The 23368-nt window shown below is 45.4% G+C and overlaps 1 protein-coding gene across 1 annotated transcript; it reads left to right on the top strand.

Annotated features, from left to right (window-relative positions):
- Positions 1-1911: 1911 nt before the first annotated feature.
- Positions 1912-19084, top strand: LOC306921198 (extracellular calcium-sensing receptor-like; the record flags this gene model as incomplete). Its single annotated transcript, XM_079498311.1, has 12 exons — positions 1912-2802; positions 3800-4412; positions 5039-5106; positions 12960-13090; positions 13248-13443; positions 14141-14227; positions 15473-15667; positions 16095-16301; positions 16377-16652; positions 17171-17401; positions 17821-17944; positions 18171-19084. 12 exons carry the CDS (start codon positions 1912-1914, stop codon positions 19082-19084), a joined length of 3933 nt encoding a protein of 1310 aa, XP_079354437.1.
- Between the last annotated feature and the right edge of the window lie 4284 nt (positions 19085-23368).

Here is a 23368-nt window from a genome sequence, read left to right as displayed (position 1 = left end):
GGGTGCAAGGGGCCGTAGTTATTCTGTTCCTTCGGCACATGGCATCCAATATGCTGTCCATGGCGGTGCACGTCCACTGGGTGGTAACTCACCTCAGCGCTCAGAGCTCAGTGAAGTGAAGGACATACTAAAAAAACAACAGGAGCAGTTAGACCAGCTCACACAGACCGTGGCACTCTTACACAATACTCAACAGCCTAGTCAGCCAAGGCCGCCACCACGTGGTGGCCCGGTGATCTGTAGGAGGTGCCAGAAGAGTGGCCACTACGCGAGAGAATGTGAGGCACCTTTTCCATCTTCAGGTAGGGGCAGGCCAGCTTTCCCCCATACACCGGCGGAAAACTAGCACCCCCCGAACTACAGAGCCGTAGTTCGGGTGGGGACCCTACTGGCTAAAGAGGTCTTATTGATGCAGGTACAATATCAAGCTTGATGTCATCTTGTCCACATTTGGATGTTTGTATTGGGGGGATACGGGTGCCTTGCTTGATCGACACCAGATCCATGGTGTCCACAATAACTGAGTCATTCTTTGTACAGAACTTCGAGCCATGGGGCCAGGATCGCCTACGATCGTGTCACTGGTTGCGGCTGAGCGCTGCTAATGGTCTCCCTATCCCCTATGTCGGCTACATGGAGCTGGACGTAGAGCTTTGTGGGAAGATGGTGCCGAAGTGCGGGATACTAATCGTCAGAGACCCTCCAACTACTCTTGCTTCCCAGGCTCCTGGGGTCCTGGGGATGAACGTCATGGTTCGGTGCTATCGGGAGCTCTTTGGCCAGCACGGGGCTGCACTCTTCAAATCATTGTCAGTATTGCAGGCCCCCAGTCCCATCGTAGAGGCTTAGCAACGATGCCATAGGGCGGAAACTCACCCAGCTAGGGTTGACCTGGGGAAGGTAAAGGTTCGTGGCAGGAGTGCATGGCGCATCCCGAGGGGCATGATGAGGCTGGTGGCGGCGACATGTACAGACCACGAAGTTCCCACCTCGGTCCTCTTCGAACCCCCGGAGTCGGGTCTACCTGCTGGTTTGTTGGCTTCTCCAGCCTTACTTACAGTTACTCGGGGCACGGTCTATGTCCCAGTAGTCAATGTGGGAACCACTGACGTGTTGCTTTACCCACGGGTTGTCTTGGGCCAAGTGAGCAGCACTCAGGTGGTTACCTTGCCGTCGGGCGTCATCGAAGATGGATCAGTCACAGCGACCATCTCTTCTCAAACCGGGTGTACTTCCATATCAGACCAGATTGAGGCTCTGGATCTGGGCGCTCTGTCGAGTGAAGACCAAGGGCCGGCTAGAGCCCTGCTGCGGAAGTACAGCGGAGTGTTCTCTGCTCATGAAGGGGACTTGGGCTGCACGGACTTGATTTCCCACGAGATCCCGCTGCTGGACGATGCGCCAGTTCCCCAGAGGCATCGGCGCATACCTCCCTCTGAATACGAAGTTGCAAAGGCACATATAAATCAGTTACTAGAGTCACATATTATCAGGGAGAGTAGCAGTCCATACGCATCCCCCATCGTCTTGGTAAAGAAGAAAGATGGTAGTCTCCGCATGTGCGTTGACTACCGACGGCTAAATGCTAAGACGAGGAGGGACGCATTTCCGCTGCCTCGGATCGAGGAGTCCCTGGATGCGTTGACAGGAGCTCGCTGGTTCTCGGCTATGGACTTGGCCAGCGGGTACAACCAGGTTCAGGTCGCTGAAAAGGACCGGCAGAAGACCGCGTTCTGCACCCCATTTGGCCTCTTCTAATGGAATCGAATGCCATTTGGGCTCTGCAATGCCCCTGGGACTTTTCAGCGCCTGATGGAACGCTTGTTTGGGGATCAGAATTGCCAAACTTTACTTCTTTATCTTGACGATATCGTCCTTTTCTCTTCCACCGTGGCTCAGCACTTGGAGCGGATGGACATCGTTCTTGGCAGGCTGCAACGGGAGGGCTTGAAGGCCAAGCTGTCAAAGTGTGCTTTCTTCCAACGTGAAGTCCACTACTTGGGCCATGTGATCTCCAGCCAGGGAGTTTCCACAGACCCCGGGAAAATTGAGGCTGTCGCCAACTGGAGTCAACCAGCCACTGTCTCAGAGTTACGCTCATTCCTGGGCTTTGCCAGCTACTACCGCCGTTTTGTGGAGGGGTTTGCCAAAATGGCAGCCCCTCTGCATGCACTGGTAGCGGAGCTGGCGGGGACAAAGTCCAAGAGGGCTTCCCTTAGAGTTTCAGAACAGAACTTTCCTTCTCTATGGTCGGAGCAGTGCCAATCAAGCTTTGAGGCCTTGAAGAAGAAGCTTACATCTGCGCCTGTCCTGGCGTACGCCGACTTCTCCTTGCCTTTCATCTTAGAAGTGGACGCCAGCCACAGTGGATTGGGCGCTGTCCTATCCCAGGAGCAGGAGGGCAAAGTGCGCCCAGTGGCTTTTGCCAGCCGGGGTCTCCGTCCCACTGAGCGCAATATGACGAACTACAGCTCCATGAAGTTGGAGTTTGTAGCGCTCAAGTGGGCCATGACCGAGAAATTCCGCGAGTACTTGCTGGGGCATCGGTGTATTGTTTATACAGACAACAACCCACTGGCGCACCTATCTTCAGCCAAACTCGGTGCAGTGGAGCAGCATTGGGCCAGTGAACTGGCGCCATTCGACTTCGAGCTGAAATATCGCTCGGGCAGGAGTAATGGGAATGCGGACGCACTGTCTCGACAACAGCCAGCAGGGTCGACAGAGCTACAGGAGTTGATTCCTGGTACCACCCTTCCAACGGAGCTGCGGATGGTTGTACCACCGGAGCAACCAGTTCAGGCAACTCAGGCCACCATTACAGCTTTGCCTGGCCATAGCTTATCTGACTTACAGACCTTACAGGCTGGGGATACGGTTATTCAGGAAGTTCTGGTTCACTGGAGGCAGGGGACACGCCCAAGCCCTGCGGAACGCAAACAACTGTCAAAACCAGCGACGATACTACTTGGTCAATGGGACCGCTTAGTTGAGAGGGAAGGCGTGGTATACCGTAAGGTTTGCCGTCCAGATGGGGCGGAAGAGGCACTCCAGTTGGTTTTGCCAGGAGTCCTGAAGAATGATGTCCTGACGCAGTTGCATCAGCAACATGGGCATCAGGGTGTCGAGCGCACCACAGAGTTGGTACGCCAGCACTGTTATTGGCCAGGCGTGTCCGCTGATGTGGCTCGGTGGTGTCTGGAATGCGAGCGGTGTCAGGTGGCAAAAGACACCAGACCGGCTGCACGAAGCTTCATGGGTCACCTTCTTGCTTCACGGCCCAACGAGATTGTGGCGATCAGGTCTAGAAAACGTCTTGGTCATAACTGACGTGTTCAGCAAATACATGCTGGCCATTCCCACTAGAGACCAACGGGCATCCACTGTGGCGCAGGTGCTGGTCAATGAATGGTTTTATAAATTTGGGGTCCCTGGTCGCATTCATTCGGATCAGGGCCGAAACTTTGAAGCATCCCTCATCCAACAGCTCTGTAGTCTGTACGGGATTCAAAAGTCTCGGACTACACCGTACCACCCTGCTGGCAACGGACAGTGCGAACGATTCAATCGAACTCTACACAACCTCTTGCGCACACTGCCATCCTTCCGTAAGACGGATTGGGCAGACTATCTTCCGCAGATGCTATTCTGTTATAACACCACCCCACATCAGGCCACAGGGGAGACTCCTCATTACTTATTGTTTGGTCAGGAACCACGTCTACCTGTGGACTTTCTGTTGGGGAGGGTCCCTGAACCAATAGCAGGCAGTGTAAACGCTTGGGTCACCGAACATCAGAATCGGCTGCAGATAGCCTTTGAGGAGGCTCGAGATCGGTTGAAGATTGCGGCAGATCGCCGGAAAACGCTTCATGACCCAAAGGTCCGTGATCCGTCCTTGGAGGAGGGCCAGCTGGTGTATCTCCGGGACCTTAGCGTGAGAGGCCGCCACAAAATTCATGACCTATGGCATCCCGAGGTATATAGGGTAATTAAAGCCCCCAAACCTGGGGGGGCCGTGTACACTATTGCACCTGTGAAGGAACCGAGCCAAGTGAAGCATATTCATCGCACTCTCCTCAAACCCCGGATTGGGAAAGAGTCGTCCACCAGTAACTCTCCAAGCGACCAACAGGTAGAGCAGTCACCCCATCAGGTGGGGGACGATCACAACGATGGCGACTGGTTTGTTCTGACATCGGAAGTGCCTCATGCCTTGTCTTTGCCCGTAGATCCACCTCCAGTGGGGGCTCCCCTGTGTCCGTCTGGCCAACCAGATTCCATCTTGGCTGAGCCTGTCAACCCAGAAGAGAGCCCTACGGAGCAGGTAGTTTTAGATTTAGAACCCTCCGTTCCTCGGTTGGACGAACCGCTTATTAACAGAGACATTGATCAACAGGTGAGTCCAGAGGGTGGGGGATCTGATCTGAATCGGAATGATTCAGCCCCCACTGTGCTGGTGGCGCTTGAAACACCTGCGGTTGCGCCTGTGGACCCACAGTCCAGCAGGCTGCTTCCACTCCCTAGATCTGATGAGGTATCTGAAAATGGCGAGGCAGTCCGGAGAACTGCGAGGTCTACAGCTGGCCAACATTCGAACCGTTACCATCTTCCACAGGCTGTGAATAGAGGGTCTGCGTCGGCATCTAATGCTGTCTCAGCTTTGTACAGACCATGGAGTTAGTCATCGTCGGGCCGACGATGCAAATGGGAGGGACGGATTGTGGCAGGATGGGCGTGAGCGTTCCCACGCTGTCACGGCCCGTCCTCCGCCCACTGCTTAATGGATTGATTTGTGGCATTTATAAGACTTCCGTGTGCATTAGCTGTCTGTCTCTCCTCCGCTCTGTTTGGAACGCTCTCTACGATCGGGAGACATTCCTCTTCAGTTGAGGCGGTCATTCTGAAGCGGCTGTTCTGTCGGGGAACAGCGCGCTTAGTTGACACATCTGTGAAGGTACGTTTCTCCACATTGCTGTGTATTCTAGCGCCTGCCTTAGAAGTTGAACGTGACTGTGACCGCTTGTTTTGTTTCTAGCCTCGGGGCTACACAGTGAACATCTCCTTCTGGAGTTCTGTGTGGTGAACTGGCACAACGCCACCCCGGTACGTTATTGGTGGTTCTCCTTCTCTATATATATTCATTTGGCGTCGTTGATGCCAGAGGAATATAAACAGGCTTTTGTTGTTTACAGTTCCTCTTTATCTACCTGGCTACCGCTGCGGTGAAGCACAACGGCAGTACGCCTTGGCCTCATTACAGCTGGTGAGTCCCATTGTGCGCCTCTCTGTTCTTGCCTCAGCGAACTATAGTAGTTAAGTAGTATCTTAATACGGCCGTTTGCGTTTCAGGGCCAGCACCACACCTGCTGCTTTGCTGATATTACCATTCCGCCCATTCTCATGAGCCACCGAGTCTGAGAACAATCACACAGCCACGAATGGTCCCAGTGTTTGGATTGCTGCTCGCCTGAGTCTGGGCCTGGTTCATTGTAACCCTTCTCGTTTAATTCTATTCCTCTATTATATTGTATTCATGCAGTGTCTGGGCGTATATAGGTATATATAAGTATATTGTGTATTATATCATATGTATATATATGCATTTATATCTTATACTATATATACCATTGTGATTTAGATACGACCGGCTGAAGAGATACTGTCATTGTAGAATACCTCCCACTGTGAAGTGCTGATATATATATTTATCCTCCTTATAGGTCCGGTGCTGGGGATAAGCTACGCTGGAGCAGCTGACGGCCGTCCAGTGGTGGTGGTAATGCCCCTTTTCCCTTAGTTTACTTTTCCTTTGTGGTTTATTTCGAGTTGCTGTGTTGTGTTTTGTTTGTGTATTGCCACCACCCTGGACCGGTGAGCCTGCCCAGCTCCCCTCCTCCCCCCAGTACTGGCTTGTAGTGGTGTGATATCCCTAGCTCTAGGCACTTTATAGTCACTTGCACTTTAACCCTGTTGTTGGATATTGCTATATTTGCACCGTCTTATTGATAAATGAAATGTCTTCTTGCTATGTCATGTTTTAATTAATTATATATATTGCCAACCAATGATTTAATAAAATGTTTTGTATATTGGTTACACACGTTTCTGCCTTGCCTTTATTGTTACTGAATCTGTGTTGGGGAGTCATTACGTGCTCCGGGTGTTCAGTATTAGTAGAATATTCCTGGGGTGCAATTCCCCAGGTGGCGTAGTTGGCTACATTAATCAATACCACTGTAGCGTGTGACCTGGACGGATATGAACACAGATGGATTTTGGTTCATAACCAAATGAACACATTACAGGCACGGTACACCTTCCCCCCCCCCACCCCCTCTTTGCTTTTTCGAGTTCAGTGATTTAAGTTGATCAATGTCTGGTTGGGAGTTAGTTGTAGAATGATTCAAATCTAAAAACAGAATTTGAGTGAAAGCGTTTCAAAATAGGCACTATTTCAAAAATCCCTTTCTTTCCAACCCCTGAGGAAGTTAGAGAAGGCATGGTGTGTTAACAGTAGTTGTTAAAGTCATTTTTGTGGGGACTCCCCAAGTTATGGTAATATATTAAATATTGTCATAATCATATCATATATCATATATGATCGACTCTGGATACACTGAGTCATCAAGCTTTGTTCAGGATTAGCGATCTAGACAAGCAAATTTAAAATCCATGGAGTTTTCCCTCCGTGTGGTGTGGCTATAGTGGCGTGAAATTTATCCGCTACTATAGACCATGTCAAATATCCTCCATCTGACACATTGGATTCATAATATTTGTGTCAAATCGAGTTGATCTTGACATTATTTGGATGCCCTCTCCATAACTAGAGGACATTTTTGAAATACAGCTTTGTTTCACTTCCTGTAGAGTAAAGAATTAAGTGTTATAGGTCTATCACTAATCCTTAAGTGTAACTATAACTATTGATTACCAATAGTCATAACTGCATACTGTTGGTTAAATAGAAGTGAAACTGTGACACTCAGGTTAGTGATTGGACGTAAGCAGCTTGTCATAAGTTTGTTTTCCTTTTGTAGCCTATTAGTGACACAGTAGCAGTTGGTGTGAAATTTTGCTGAAGCAATTGCTGTAACATTTGGACAGTATACTGGAGCAAAATTCTGCACAGATCAGCAGGGCAACAGTCTGGTTATATGTTTTGGTTTTAATTCCTGCCTCACATTATAGACCTTGGCCTCTGGCTCCAAGCAAGCTAGAGTTTTTGATTGAAGTGTTTATTGAAACTAAATGTGTACCATGTTGTTGGTTGTATTTAACTTGGCCAAATGGTTAAAGTTAAGCATCTCTCTGCCTAGGGTGAGAGAGGAAGTTTGAGTGTGCACTGTGTGTGTTTGACAGGAACCATTTTAGCTTTTAGATTTTTGTCCACACACACACACACACACACACACACACACACACACACACACACACACACACACACACACACACACACACACACACACACACACACACACACACACACAACCCCCTTAGAAGATGTGTTATCAATCATTGAAAAGGGGGGTGAGTGGTGTAAACCTTTTGGTGTAGTCCATCCTGGTTCCAGGCCATAAACCCAGGCAGGATTAGCTGAGTCAACAACCAGTTGAATTCACACCAACCCCATTTAGTTTTGGCCTCCAGAGCCACACACGGCAGACCCCTGACCCCCACCTAGTTTCTTCATCTCTTATAATAAGAGGAAGAAGGGGGGGTTCTGGGCCTGTTCCCCTGTGTTGTGTCTCTATCCAGGCAGAGAGAGACAAACCACCTATCACCAAATTGTGAGAGATTCCCTTCAGTGGCAAATGTGTTCTTGTTAACCACAAACTAATTATAATGCTATCCAACTTAGTTCCATTATGATCTGTTTGGCAGAACAGATTGTTTACAATCAGTGCAGAATCCTAAAATTATTATTTAATTTCCAGGGAAACAACTAAATTCTATTTTAAACTTGTTCGAACTATCAAAGTTCACCTACAAAGTATTTTCAACTTAATTTTAAGTAGACCAAACACACTTCTAGTTCCCTAAGTCACGATTATATACTGACAAGTGGTACATTATAACTATTTTTACCAGCCGAAGAGAAATCTCATAATTTAATTTTTTTTCCAGTGACTATCTCTCAGCAGTCATTGTCTAAAAAATTGCTCAAATATGCTGCATAACATGGCATACGTAGTAGCACAAGCAATAAGGGGGCTAAATTTTGATCCCAAACTGAAAAATACTTTTCGAATTGATTGTGATACAGACATGTGTCAACTGATTACACCGTTATCAACAGCTAAGAGTCAAAAGATCGAACTGCTGAGAGATGTTTTAAAACAGGAACATGTGACAATGCAAAGATATGGTGATTTGACTCAAATCTGTAAACTACAGAGTTCTGTCATAAATTTGCAAGACAGGATTGCATGCCTGGAGAGTCGTAAATGTACCGCTAATGATGATATGGTTAAATGTTTTCAGGACCTCCTGACCGAGGTCAGAGGTCAAACTCAGGCACGCAATGGTCAGCTTTGCTGTGGACCTGTGGAGCAGACCCAGTTGGGGGTTAATCAGTCAAAAGTAATCTCAGAATTGAATTCTAATGTGAACAAACTAAATAGAGAAATCGATCAATTACAGAACACTGTGGCTTCACAGGACGCGAGCCTTGATGCTAGCGTACAGCATATTTCAATGCTGCAAGCTAAAATAGACACACACCAAATTGACAAAGATGAGTGGGAAAACCACAGGACGTGCAAAAACACATCTCCTCTCATTAGCAGTCAACAAGGAGGGGGGGGGGGCTGGATCCTGTTTCCTCCCCAACCTCCTATGTGCCTGATACTAACCTTTTAACCCCTTTCTCAACATGGCCAAAGCGACCCCAGGTCAGCCAACATCCTGCTCGGTCCGGGGTTGACCGGGTTATGACCCGGTCACCTCCACCATCAAATCAAGTAGATCCTGACCCTAACACACAGGCACATGCTAAGACCCTGGGGGATGATGTCCTGTGGAAAATCTCTAAACATATAGACCATTTTTACCCACAGGCTTCAGGCAATACAGATTCTCAAGCATACCTTGACTGTATTGTTGACAGTTTACGTTTGTATGAACCAGTCACGGTGGAAACAAAGGTGAATCTCATCCGTTTAACCTCAAGCCGCGAAGTTGCCTCCTGCCTTAGGCGCCAGGCAACTCTACTAGACTGGCAGTCTGTCTGCCAGGCAATAATCGGGGAGTTTGACCACGATGTTGCCAAAAGTGGTCTGATTTCGGCCATGGAGGTTAAACAGCATGAGCAGGAAGATGTTAGGGTATTTTATAAACGTTTAATGAAAGCATTTTTCGGCAGTAAAAATAGCCCAAATATGGAGGAAGATGTACATTTCAAGGCGTTGTTCCTAAATAATTTACTTCCCTCTGTTACAAAACACTTCCCTCTCGGAATCAATTCTGAGAACATACGTGCCGTTGTTTTGCGATCCTTGGCAAAGGAAGCGTTTGAAAGAGAATGCCATGAAGCATCTTATGTAACTGTCAGCACCCAAATCGATGACTGTCTCCCCGAAAGTCATCAGAGCCCTGTGTTGGTAAAGAGTTCCCCAAAGGAATCTCGTAGACAAAAAAAATCCCGCATCTACGCTGCCAGACAGGTTTCAAGCCCCACTGATAATGACTAGAGAAAATCTATGAGGGATTATACACCTTGATAATTCTAAACAACACGGTGGTTATTTCTTTGTACGTGAATGTTTCAGACGACCACTTCACTATATAGTTTGTGTCTTTCGAAACATTCGGGGGGATACAGTGTTACACCTGTTGTTTGTAGTAATTATATACATCTGTTTGTACACTTTGTGTCACGTATGTCTCATAACAGTTTGAGATGTTTATACACAGGCAACACGTTTGCATGTATATAAACGAGTGTATAATATACGGCAACATAAACTTATTTTAGTCACTCCATGATAATGAACATTATCTGTGTGCCTTGATCATTATTTGTTTTACTAACCATAGGTGAGGTAACAGCATGTATTAACTACACTGTAGCCCCACCCACATTGGTTGTGATTTTGCCCTATCAAAGGTGAATTAAACTGATAAGTAATATATCAAGGAATATGTTTGGCAGACAAGGGCCAACCATGGTTGACCTTTGTCCGTCGCAGTAACCCACATGTGCATGTCCAATTTGTGAATCTAAGGCCATCATTTTTGTCAATTACAACTATATAGAAATGATGTCTCCACACACACTTCATCATTTCGGTGACTAGGAGAGATGCCTACTATTATAGGTCTAAAGCCTACAGAAAACCTTTGACGTAGCTAGACCCAATCAAACCCAATCTAACCGGTAGCTAAACTACACGTGACTACTTCACGTCAGTTAGAGTGAACTCACTGCTTAAATTAAACTATGGTAAACAAAAACAGATCTTAGAAAGAAGTGCTCTGATAAAAAGGCATGACAAATGCTAACACATCACTCCTCCAATTATAGCCTACATTATAATAGGAGTTTTTCTAAACAGTCTCAGCTCTATTTGAGATTACCTGTATGTTATCTGGGTTTTGTTGTTTTGAATTGTTAAGTTTGTACTAGCGTTAATCAATCTATTCACGTCACAGTGAGTAGAACAAGTATGCTTTCTTTCCACATAGTAAACAAAACATACAGTAATTTATGTGCATTTTTAGGAGTTTTCCCTTCTGTGTTTTTGGTTTTATTCCTTCAATTTTGTGTAGACTTGTTTTGTGTTTAACTTGAAGCCTCTGACTATAGAGCCACGGCCTATAAGATAACTTTCTTTCAAGAAGTCCAGAGTTATACAGTCACCAGAACAGTTTAGCAGATAAGAAGTTGCCATTTAATCATGCGATGTATATGCTCTGTGTACTCTGTGTTCATCCTCTCACTTTTTACTTTTGCCCTCAAAGATCAAGGACTCAACGTATCGTTTCGTCATGATACTGAGGACAAAGGGGGGATATGTAGCGTGTGACCTGGACGGATATGAACACAGATGGATTTTGGTTCATAACCAAATGAACACATGCACGGTACACCTTCCCCCCCCCCCCCCCCCCCCCCCCCCACCCCCTCTTTGCTACTAACATTGCTGTGAACAAAACTAGGTTCCACGGGGGAGGGTGGAGTTTAACTTCTACCCAGCAGACGTTTCTCTGCATGGCTAAGCAGAGGTATTTACGACATGCTCTGGGCTCCTCTCAGAAGGACAGAATCTTTGAGCCTACACAATGAGACAATACAATTTGAATAAAACTGTTCACGTATTATGCCTTTGAACCACGAATATATATATTTGTATACTATCTATTGGGGTTCAACCATATATATATATATTGTGTTGAATGAATGTGATGAGTGTATTATATATTATATATAATTATATTCTGGCTTGCCTGACTTCTAATGTACATACGGCTGTGCTGTTTGATATCTCCACATGTGTATGCTGATTCCAAATATTCAGTCAGATGTATTAATAGGAGTTCCCTAAGACTGTTTAATGGAGAGTAGTACTTTGTGCTCTATGAAAAAGGGCAGTGCCAACCATGACAGCTCACACACGTCCGGCCCAAGGAGCCAGTCTCCGCCTCTTCAGTATAAGCAGCCATGCTCAAGAAGCCATCTCTCTCTTAACTTCTACTGGGACGACGGAGGAAGGGAGGGTTTGACGCCACGTCCCCCCCCACACACACAGCTGTCCTCCTTCACTGACCAGGCCCTGGGTTGACTTCTGTCCCCACCGCAGAAGTTCCATTTTCTGGGTAAGACCTCAGCGCCACAGCGGCCGGTTCCCAGAGACCGTGAGGCAACCCAAAACTGACCAGACGACAGCTTCTCTCTCTACGCGCCTCTCAACGCCACAGCGAGGATAAGACATCCCAAGTCTCCTCTGCCGCTCGAATCTTCAAGAGGGTCAGCTTAAGCCAAGCGCCGCCAAGCTGATCCCGACGAGGGAAACGATGCCTGCGACGAGCTGCCTCTGACGACAACTAATCCACTGCCCTCGCCTCCCGGGCGAGCCCAACAGCACACGGCCCCAGCTACCACATGGTCATCGCTACACAACACGCAGCTACACCATTCTGGGCCTGAACATCCACTGTTGTCCCCTCCACACACAGGCGAGCATTATATCACATGATAAATGGCAACTGAGTGTAGCATTCAGGCTAGGGTTGATTTGTTATTTTGAAGGTAGATCTGCTATTTTTGAAACCTCTCTTTTATTATTTCATGTTTCTTTTCCCTTTATTTGTTTCATGAGCTATCACTATTTACCTTTACCTGACCTTACTTTGATCAAAAGGTTTCATTTAAACCTGTGTCAATTTTTGGATTGTTTGTACACATTTGATTTATTTTGTTATAATAAATTTATATGATTTTCATTAAGAAGTCGTTGTGTATTATATCTCAATATTTACAGTACAAGTACCATTGGAATATTTAATGCAAGTCTGTCCAAGAACTCATGTTACATTACAGTGACGTGAGCAATATAATTATTATATTGTAATATTTTAATAAATCATAATTCATAAATTATGAATATTGATATTTGAAATATTACGTCCTGACAGCTGTTACTCAGCTATATTACACCACCCCGACCACACATGCATGCTGTGAACGATTACGTAATTATCATTCTGTGGTACAGGGGATGGCACAGCACAGATGGGCGGTGTGAAAGATTACGTAGTGGCACAAGGGTGGCACAGGGGATGGCACAGCACTGTGTATAAAACATATAGTAACTGGACAATGGCTTTAGAGAGGGGAGGAGGGTGTTAGGACAGTCATGAGGGCTTCTCCAGAACTATACATGTACTTGAGCGTGATTCTGTTCTCTTCATTCTCTGCTTTGTCTACCTCATCTTCCTCTTCTTGTGAGTTGCAGGCACTTTTTAATGTCAACAGCATTTACAAGGCGGGGGACTTTGTTCTGGGTGGTTTGGTTCCGATCCACTACAGCCCTGTCTTCCCTGAGCTGACTTTCACCTCCAAGCAACAGGAGCCCACTTGCACTGGGTAGGTTTCACAAATACTGTACAACAACAGCAATCAAGAGAACAGGGAACAGTCTTGTTAGATATGTGTAGGTTGCCTACTTGCATATGTCTATGATATATAAACATGCAATGTTACAGAACATTTTATGTGTTAGTTTTTACACTGCGTGGTTCAGAGAGGCCCAGACCATGGCTTTTGCAGTTGATGAGATCAACAGAAACCCCAGCCTGCTGCCCAATGTGACTCTGGGGTACAGTATCTATGACATCTGTATCATGCTGGGAGTCGGGTTCCGCGCAGCCTTGTCATTGATCAGTGGGAGAGAGGAGCAGTTTCAGTCGAATGAGACGAGCTGTGTTGGGTCTCCTCCAGTACTCGGAGTAGTGAGTGCGTCCTCAACCAATTCGATTGCCGTCTCTAGTATACTAGGTTTGTACAGAGTGCCCATGGTAAGTTCATCACTTAGTTGAAACCCACTTTTACCATCACCAATGCTTGGTTTTGGTTACTTACTGTATTTATAAAAAATAAATAAAAAAATAGTAATAGTTGGGTAGTTGAATGTATCATACCATTCTAATGTTAAACCTTATGATCAAACACTGTCATCAATACATAATAAGGTTACAGCAATGGCATGAAACACAATACATTGCAACATGCGTGTATACGGTCTGTAAAATCTGAATCTTTGAGTCAATTGTGGTTATATCACCAGCCAATTGATGGTTACAATTTCAAAGTGAGTCCACACATGATTAGGCCTGTCACAATTATCAAATAATACCCTAATCACATTTTTCTTTAGATAATCACAATTATTTTTGCATATTTGTCAATTGTTTCCACGCTGAAAAATGGCCATATACTTAAAAAATAGCTGATCTACAAGCTTAAAATATCACTTTGTGGTGTTCGTAGATCTATCTCCGCTATTTTGTACATTTTATGGAAGAGAAAAAATATTAAAAAATAGATAAAGTGCCCCTCGTGGCACAGGTCTCCACCAGGAAGAAGAAGCAAAAGAAAGAGTAGGCCTATATTTCAGATGTTTTGTACCTTTTCCAGGTCAGCCCCGGAGCCAGCTGCGCCTGTCTGAGTGACCGGAACCAGTTCCCATCCTTCTTTAGAACAATCCCAAGTGACGCTTTCCAGGTGAACTGCTAGTACTACAGATAATACTGTTTGTATCAAAAAGTACTTCACGTTCCACACACTTTTGATGAATTGAAACTGGTGGGCCCTATTGTAAACAAGTGCAATGCTTTATGGTGTCGTCCACTCACAGTTAACAGTTTTTGTATTGAGTTGTACTGTACTTGAACTGTACTGTAATTCTGCAAACTGTCAATATATACTTCAATCAATTGTCAAATACCTCCCTCTAGTGAGTGTAATCAATACTGCATATTCCCTCTCATTTTGCTTGTGTGCATTACTGCTGGAGCTGGAGGTCTTTATTGAAAGTGTAAAAACAAAAAAGAGAACGATTAGACGTTTTCCTTTATGGAATCTGTGTAAGAGATTCACTCACTTCCCCCTATGTACAATCTAGCCCAGAGATGGGCAAATTTGATGATGGAGAGGCCACTACAGTAGCCTATATTACACACTCACTCCAGAGGGTCACATTGCATACTGTCGGGCAGAAACCACTTATCTCCGTATTTTAACTTTTTCCTACTTTGTCATTCTATGTTGACAAAAGTAGCCGAAAATCTGCTTGATATATTTGAAATTAGGGATGCACAGAAAGAGAAATTCTTAGCCGAAACCGAATACCGAATATAGGAAACAGTTGGCCGAAAACCGAATACCGAATATCCGAATATGATTAATATTATATATCTTTTTTCCTACCATTGCTGTCATGGCCGTACCTTAAAACTACCTGATTTATGGCAAAATAAATGGTTATGGCAAAACTTAACTTAACTAATAATCACTATTATGGGTCCATGACACCTTTATTCATCTCTTTTGAATGCATTAATTGCATACATTATTCGGTGATATATTTTCTGCCTATAGTATTGGGGCCGAAAATGCATTTTTAACCATTTTCTGCCGAATATTTTCTGTGGTCGAATATTCGGTGCATCACTATTTGAAATGGAATCCTGAAATATTTGTATAAACTTTTTTAATTTCAAATTAATTTAGAACTAGCCTACTTATGTTAACTTTATGAACTCAAATACAAATTCATTAAAAAAGACAATGTAGCACTATAGTCATTGAGCTAAGATAGACTGAAGTAATTATAGCGGGTTATCTTTGCATGTTTGGAATTATAACAGCTGTAAAGGTGAGGGCCGCATGAGGCCCCCGCGGGAACTCAGTTGCCCATATATGATCTATTCTAGAACTTGCATGTACTTCCATTCTTCATCCAATCAGGTGCAAGCTATGCTCCAGATAATGAGGCGTTTTGGGTGGACCTGGTTTGGATTGGTGATCATTGATAATGACTATGGACACAGCGCTGCCAGGTCCTTCCGGTCTGAGGTGGAGCGGTCCGGGTTGACTTGTCTGGCGTACGTGCAGGTTCTGCCCACGGACGGTGACCCAGCCGAACTTAAGAGGATTGTCACTGTGATGAAGACATCCACAGCTCGTGTCGTCATTGCATTTTGTTATGATAACCAAATGGTTAAACTCATGGAGGAGGTTGGGGTTATGATACATGTTCATTATGGTCATTCATGATTATAGGGAATCTGAAATTAGCTATATTAAAGTTGAGACATTCTTTCAGAAAATTAAGTAGGTTGCTGTGTTGTTGTTTTTGTTGTTTTCGCAACCATTTACTTATTGCAGTGCAGCAATTTAATCACTCATTGGAACCAACAATTCCATTTATTTATTGCAATGCAATTTAATCACTCATTGGAATAAACAATTCCAATGCTCAGCAATTGTTTATTTATTTTTCTTAATTTTTTTGCCTTATTTTGCTTTTTATTTGGCCATTAATGAGAACTGTAGCACATACACACATATATTCTGTTCAACACAACAGGTGGTAAAGCAGGATGTGGCAGGTCTGCAATGGATGGCCAGTGAGGTCTGGTCGACATATACTGTACTCCAGACTCCTGCCTTCATGCCGTACCTGAGAGGCACCCTGGGTATCGCCATCCGTCGTGGAGAGATACCAGGTCTCAAGGACTTCTTGTTAAAAACACATCCTGACCACCACCCTGACAAGAGACGTGAAAATAACCTAGTGAGTCTTTTGTTTCATTTAGTATCTAAGTATTTACTTTTTATATGTGGCCAAGTCTTCATTGTGTTTCTTCAGGTGAAGCAGTTTTGGGAGCACACATTTCAGTGTAAATTTGCACCCCTTCCACCAGCGTGGGTGGATGCTGGTGGAAGGGTGTGTACTGGACAAGAGGACCTAGGAACAGCAGAGACTCCACTGCCTGAAGTGTCAGACCTCAGATATGAGTATAACGTGTACAAGGCTGTGTATGCTCTGGCCCATGCCCTCCATGACATGCTGCAGTGTGTGCCGGGAAGGGGGCCTTTCACTGGGCACAGCTGTGCCAGTTCGCTGAAAATACAACCATGGCAGGTGGGATATTAATTCACAGTGCTGTTTCAGTTAAAGTTTCTATAGATGGACCCACATTTTGAATAATAATATTTAAATATGACATTATGAAAGGCAAGACATTTTTATTTGTATATAGAGTGGTTGTTTCGTAACGTCTCCCTGTCTCTCCAGCTCTTTAATAAACAGAAAATGCATCTAGAGATGAATTGCACATTTCCTCGAATTAGGAGAGAGAACATCACAAAGAACATTTATAAGCTTGTGTTTCAGTTCCAGTTTTGTCTGCTCATTTATTTGTTGAATCACTTCCAATTTCACTAACGTATTTGATTGAATGAGCCCCCCCACACACACACATCACGCACGCACGCACGCACGCACGCACGCACACACACACACACACACACGATTTCTCTAGGCCTATTTCAAGGGTGCAGTTAATACATCAATCCCTGACAATGTGTCTAGTGTTAATGTGATTGCATACAGTAGTTTTTAGTTGTTGTGTCTTCCTTCATTTCCTTCACTATTTCTAGCTTGTGTACTACCTGGAAAAGGTCAACTTCACCACATCATTTGGTGATGAAGTATCCTTTGATGAGAACGGTGATCCCATACATTCAATCTATGATGTCATGAACTGGGTGTGGCTCCCCGACGGAAGTGTAAAGGTTCAGCATGTAGGTGTGGTCAAGAAGTCGGCCTCCGGAGATAACGAACTCATCCTTGATGGAGACACAATTTTCTGGAGCTTTGAATCCACAAAGGTCCCCTAATTGGCTTTCTAAAATATCTAATGTTGAGCTCGTTATGAGAATGTAATTTACTCGAGTCCAGTGGTTTACAACTTTGTCTGGATCAGGGCTCACTTGGACAGTGTGCATTTTCTAAGCATGTTTATTTTAATGATCAATCACATTGGTATTCAGGCAGTACGACTCTGAGTGTGTGCTGGTATTCAGGCAGTACTACTCTATTTGACCTGTATGTCAATACAGGTATTGGATTTAGGATATAACTGCTTAAACACTTGCTATAAACACAACACGAGATCAGAACACTGGTATCGGTATTCGGTATATCGGTATCGCCTAACACAGAAATTGTGGTATCGAGATTGGATCGGGAACTGAAAAAGTCTATCGGGATATCCCTAGAATCAATGCATTGTTACTTCCCTTTGTAGCCTCCTCAGTCAGTGTGCAGTGAGAGCTGTTCTCCTGGAACCTGGAAGGCCAGAAGGAAAGGAGAACCTGTCTGCTGCTTTGACTGCAATGCTTGTTCTGAGGGAGAGATCAGCAATCAAACAGGTTGGTTCATACTTGGTTTACTGGTCCATAGCCTGCAGGTTACTATAGCCCATACCCTGTTATACTAGTCCATAGCCTGTTTACTAGTCCATAGCCTGTTTACTAGTCCATACCCTGTTTACTAGTCCATAGCCTGTTTAGTAGTCCATACCCTGTTTACAAGTCCACCCCCCACTTGAGGATGATACTTAATTGTCTGTCCCTTTAACCTTGGTGTCTTTGTTAGACTCTACAGTGTGCATCAGTTGTCCAGAGGACTTCTGGTCCAATCCCCAGCATGACCACTGTGTCCCTAAGAGCGTGGAGTTCCTCTCCTACCACGAGGCCCTCGGTATCTCCTTGACAACCATCGCATTGTTAGGCACATTTATGTGTGCCATTGTCCTGGGGATCTTTGTCTATCATCGAGACACACCCATGGTACGCGCCAACAACTCAGAACTCAGCTTCCAACTTTTGCTGTCACTCAAACTATGCTTCTTGTGTTCACTTCTGTTCATTGGCCGCCCCAGACTATGGACTTGTCAGCTGAGGCATGCAATATTTGGGATCAGCTTTGTGCTGTGTGTCTCGTGTATCCTGGTAAAGACTATGGTGGTGTTGGCTGTGTTCAAGGCCTCCAAGCCTGGGGGTGCAGACATTATGAAGTGGTTCAGTGCTATGCAGCAGAGAGGAACAGTTCTTGTTCTTACTTCTATCCAGGCAATAATCTGTATAGCCTGGCTGGTATCTGCCTCACCAACTCCCCATACAAACACACAATACCTCAGTGATACGATAGTCTATGAGTGTGAAGTGGGATCAACAGTTGGTTTTGCAGTGTTACTAGGTTATATTGGCTTACTGGCACTCCTCAGTTTTGTCCTGGCATTCATGGCACGGAATCTTCCAGACAACTTCAATGAAGCAAAGTTAATCACTTTCAGCATGTTGATCTTCTGTGCCGTGTGGATAGCCTTCATCCCAGCATATATCAGCTCTCCAGGCAAATATGCAGATGTAGTGGAGGTATTTGCTATTTTAGCATCTAGTTTTGGCCTTTTGGTGCCGCTGTTTGGACCAAAGTGTTATATAATGCTTTTAAAACCTGAGAGAAACACTAAGAAGGCCATCATGGGTCGTGGTGCCTCCACGACATAGGAGCAGAAATAAAATTATACTAACATTTTCCATGTGTCAATTTTTGTCAATTTAAAAATTAATGAGGTTGAAATTGAACGTGTATATGAATACAAATGATTGGAAATTACAATAGACAATAGACTCTGCTGGAAATCACACATAGATAAAACAAAAACAAAAATATCTAAATCTATTGCAATACTAAATAAAATGAAACACTTAGTAAACAAAAACTCACTTCACATATTGTACTGCTCCCTCATACTCCCATACTTAACCTATTGTGTGGAAGTATGGGGGAACACTTACAAAACCATTATCAACCCAATTTACATGCTACAGAAAAAAGCTATAAGAATTGTTAACCAAAGCGACTACCTTACACCAACCAACCCACTTTTCATGAACTCAAAAACTCTTTAAATGATCTAGTGGACTTAAACACTGCAGTATTTATGTATAAGGCACACAACAAATTACTCCCTCCCTGCATGCAGGAACTGTTCGAACCTAGAGAGTCCCAATATCCACTCAGGGGGGTGGCCCTATTTAAAAAAAATAGGTATTAGGACTAACACTAAAGGTAGATGCCTATCTGTAACGGGGGTCAACATGTGGAACAACTTAGATAGCGAATTAAAATTGTGCTCAACGATTACTAAATTCAAAAAGATGTTCAAAAATGTGTTACTAAACAAATATAAATGAATACTATGAAATCTAACTACATCAATACACCTTGTAGTGTATGTTTGTAAATATACATATATGTATGGTATAGATATATATGTATATATTTATAGATGTATATGTGTGTATGTTTATATATGTATATATATAGACAGCCTAGGACCATACTCTGCGGCCAAGTAGCCGCTGAGTGTTCTTCCTATTTAAAAACATTTGTTTGTTTTTGTTTGTTTTTTATTTACTTTTTATTTTTTTCATAATATAGGCCATATCTAAACCCGGCTTAGATTTCTTAGATTTCTCACAATCAATCGGCTTCTGCCTTCACCTTTTCGGTACCACTAGTTATTAGTGGATATTAATGTATGTACGTCTGTATGTAATCCTTTTTCCTGTACGGACCGAAATAAAATCTATCTATCTATCTATCTATGTGTGTATTTTATAACAATTTGTGTATTATGGATATTTTTGTATTGCTGAAAACCTTGGGTATGTTTTCTTCCAGATTAAATTAAAAGCAGTAATCCAGTCAGAGTTGCAAGCATCTATCATAAATACAAATTGCTTACAAATGTTGTGTTTTTAGTCCTTTATAGATAAGAATAAAGTGCACAAGGTTGTGGTTATTATAGGCAAATTATTAAAATCAAATTAACTGCATCATTTTTGAAGGCCTCTGGATTCAACATGTTAAAGGTATTTTGTGTGATATATTCTTTGTCAAAAGGCCTATACACAATATTCTCTGTAAGGTTAGCACCAGCCATTGTGCACATACCGTATCATCCATCCATGGTAATTATTTCAAAAGTGTATTAGACGAACTCTAAGGAGCTGTTTGCATCAATGCTTGCCTTCTAAAGGAAACCCTTCCTAACGCCTGAGTTTAGTTGAAAATATTTAAGCTCATTTAAGCTGTGAAATGTGAAAGTAGGCAAATACTTTCAGATTTTGTCCAAACATCACACGAATCAGTACACACTAAACATGATCTCTATAGTCATGTGATCAAGATGGAGCTGTCCGGTTTCTTTTCTGACGAAGTGTTGAAGTAGTTCTGGATCCAAGCACTTTTCCCATAGGATCGATCGTAAAGTGAGAATTAAAAGATTGTTCATTAGGGTTCATATTCCAATCGTGTCACTTTTGAATGTGAAACAATCGTGTTATTTTAAGTGAGCATTCGCAAAATATTTCGCTTATGGGAGGTTTCCTACTGGCAAACCGAGCTGCAGAACTTCATTTATGAACTCCCACAGGGATCAAAAGGTCCCTGTGGGTTTAAGAGATGTGACGTCAGGCGCTGTGCCCCCGGGGTATAGAAGGCGCGCCTACGTCACTAGCTCTCATTCTACTTTTCTCTGCCAATAGAGAACTGCAAGACTTCTGAACTCGAGTGCGTTTGAATGTTTTAGCTTCACAAGCCGGACAAGAGAGACCAGTTTTCTTGAGAACCGTGAGGTTCGACGCATTCTTCAAAGCTTCTTGAATATTTTACACGTAATTATACGCTGTTTAACAGCCTTTTCTCGGCGCTAGCCGAGATTTCCCGCTGTTAGCCTAGCCAAACTAGTGTTAGCCTCGAGCGACTCACTAGCTTTGCCTAAAATACAGTTAGCCAGCTAACCAAACTTGTTTGCGCGGCGTTTTAACGCTTAGCTTTCTCGTTGTTAGCTTCAGCTAGCTTTAGCTTACACCGGGCTGCCGGTGTAGCTTAGCCTTTCTTCTTCGGAAGGAAGATGGTTTACCCCCGTACGAAGGCTGCTTCGGCGCGGAAAAAGGAAACCACAGGAGGAGCGGAGCGGACGGTCCGGTGTTGCCCCGTCGCTGGATGTGGTAACACCATGGCGAAGGACGACGGACACGCTGTGTGTCTGTACTGCCTCGGAACCGCTCACGCACGGCAGGGGGCCCAAGGAGGGGACGGACAGGACTGCTTCCAGTGCGAAATAATGAGGTTCGACATAAAGGAAAGCAGACTCCGGCGCTGTATCAACTTCTACGAGAAGCTACGCGATACAGACCGTCAACCCCCTCCTCCTCCTCCTCTTCGAGACCCCTGGCCCTCCAAAGTGTTCACCGGTGAGGGACCAAGGGACGCTCCAAGGAAGAAGCTGGACTACCCGCCGCTAACACGCAGCGCCCCAGCCTCTTCGACAGCCGGACAGCGGCCTGTTCCAGCACCGCGGAGCCGCGCTCCGGCTACGGTCTCCAGCTCCCAGGCCTCCATAGTCAGGGCTACCGACTACGAGGTCTGCGGAGCTAGGCCAAAAACTACAGCTAAGCCTCGCTACCTGGCCCCGCCGGCTTCTCTCCCCGCAGAGGCTCCTCCACGTGAGGAGGCTAGGCCCCGGTCTGGGGACCGAAACCCTCCCATACCAGCACGAGACACGGTAGGCGTCCTACAGTGTCCAGCGCCATGGAGGAGCGCCTCAACCAATCTCCACAGAGGAGCTATCGCTCTGACCGGGAATGGGCCGAACAAGAGGAAGGCGAGTTCTCTGATGAGGAGCTCCCTTCACGCCAGTATCGCCAGGAGGACTATCACGTTCTGGATGAAGTGAACGTCTTCTATGACGATGAGGGTGACGAGAGAGACTACGAGGATTATGACGAGGTCAATCCACGTGTCACTTTCCATGAGGACGACATGGACGTGGACTCTCAGGGGCCACAGGTGGTTGCACCTGTCAGCCCCCCACCCCAGCAGGACGAGCCTGCTGTTCCTGTGGTGTTAATGAGGGACGACTCCCCCATTCTGGACATCTACAGGAAGGGAGCCATACGCTGCCAGCTAGAGTGGCCAACATGCACCACCAAGGTACGTGCATGGCTGGGGATGTCTCTGGACCAACTCCCCCCCCCCACCCCCGAAGAAGCAGAAGCTTCCTCAGGCCCCGGAGTTCATGGACACCATGCTCCGCCCCTGGAAGAACCCCTCTGTGAGCGCGGAGTTTCAACACCGCACCACAAAGGCGGTCCCCGACATGGTGGACATTGGCAAGATGGGCCTCCTCGCTATGCCCACCATGGACAGGGCGATGGCCTCCTACCTAGCCAACCCTCAGGCTCCCAGGGTCATCCCGCTGGAGAGGGAACCAGCCTTCACCATGGCACCATCGACAAGGAGGCCTCCAAGCTCAACAAGTGGCTCCATGCCCACATGAGCTTCATAGCCAAGGCCACCAACGCCATTGCCATCCTGCAGGGCTATGTCAAGGCTCTCCTCCTGGAGATGAAGGACTCGTCCACTCCAGCTCAGCTGGCAGAGCTACGCCGCCTCAACCATGAGATGGCAGCCCTCCAGTGTGAGATTGCGGAACACACCAGTGAGTCACTGGTGTGCTCCGTGCTGCAAGAGAGATGGAGGTGGGTTAACCTGGCTCCTCTCTCTGATGCCATCAAGAAGGAGATGGTGGGCAAGGACATCTCTCATGAGGGCCTCTTCCACGGGGTCCTGGAGAGTATGTCCATCTCCATTCAGCAGGCCGAATCCTCCTCCAAAACGATGAAGGCCCTCGAGCCACTGGCTGTCCAGGCACCTCCTAAAAACCCCAGGGGAAGGAAGGCACCCTGGAAACCCAAGGCAGGTGAGAAGGGCCCACCCAG

This window comes from Electrona antarctica (genome assembly GCF_951216825.1).
Source record: "Electrona antarctica genome assembly, chromosome: 4".
In the NCBI taxonomy this organism is placed as follows: domain Eukaryota; kingdom Metazoa; phylum Chordata; class Actinopteri; order Myctophiformes; family Myctophidae; genus Electrona; species Electrona antarctica.
The sequence above is the reverse complement of the archived record's forward strand: the minus strand, read 5'-3'. Positions and strand labels throughout refer to the sequence as shown.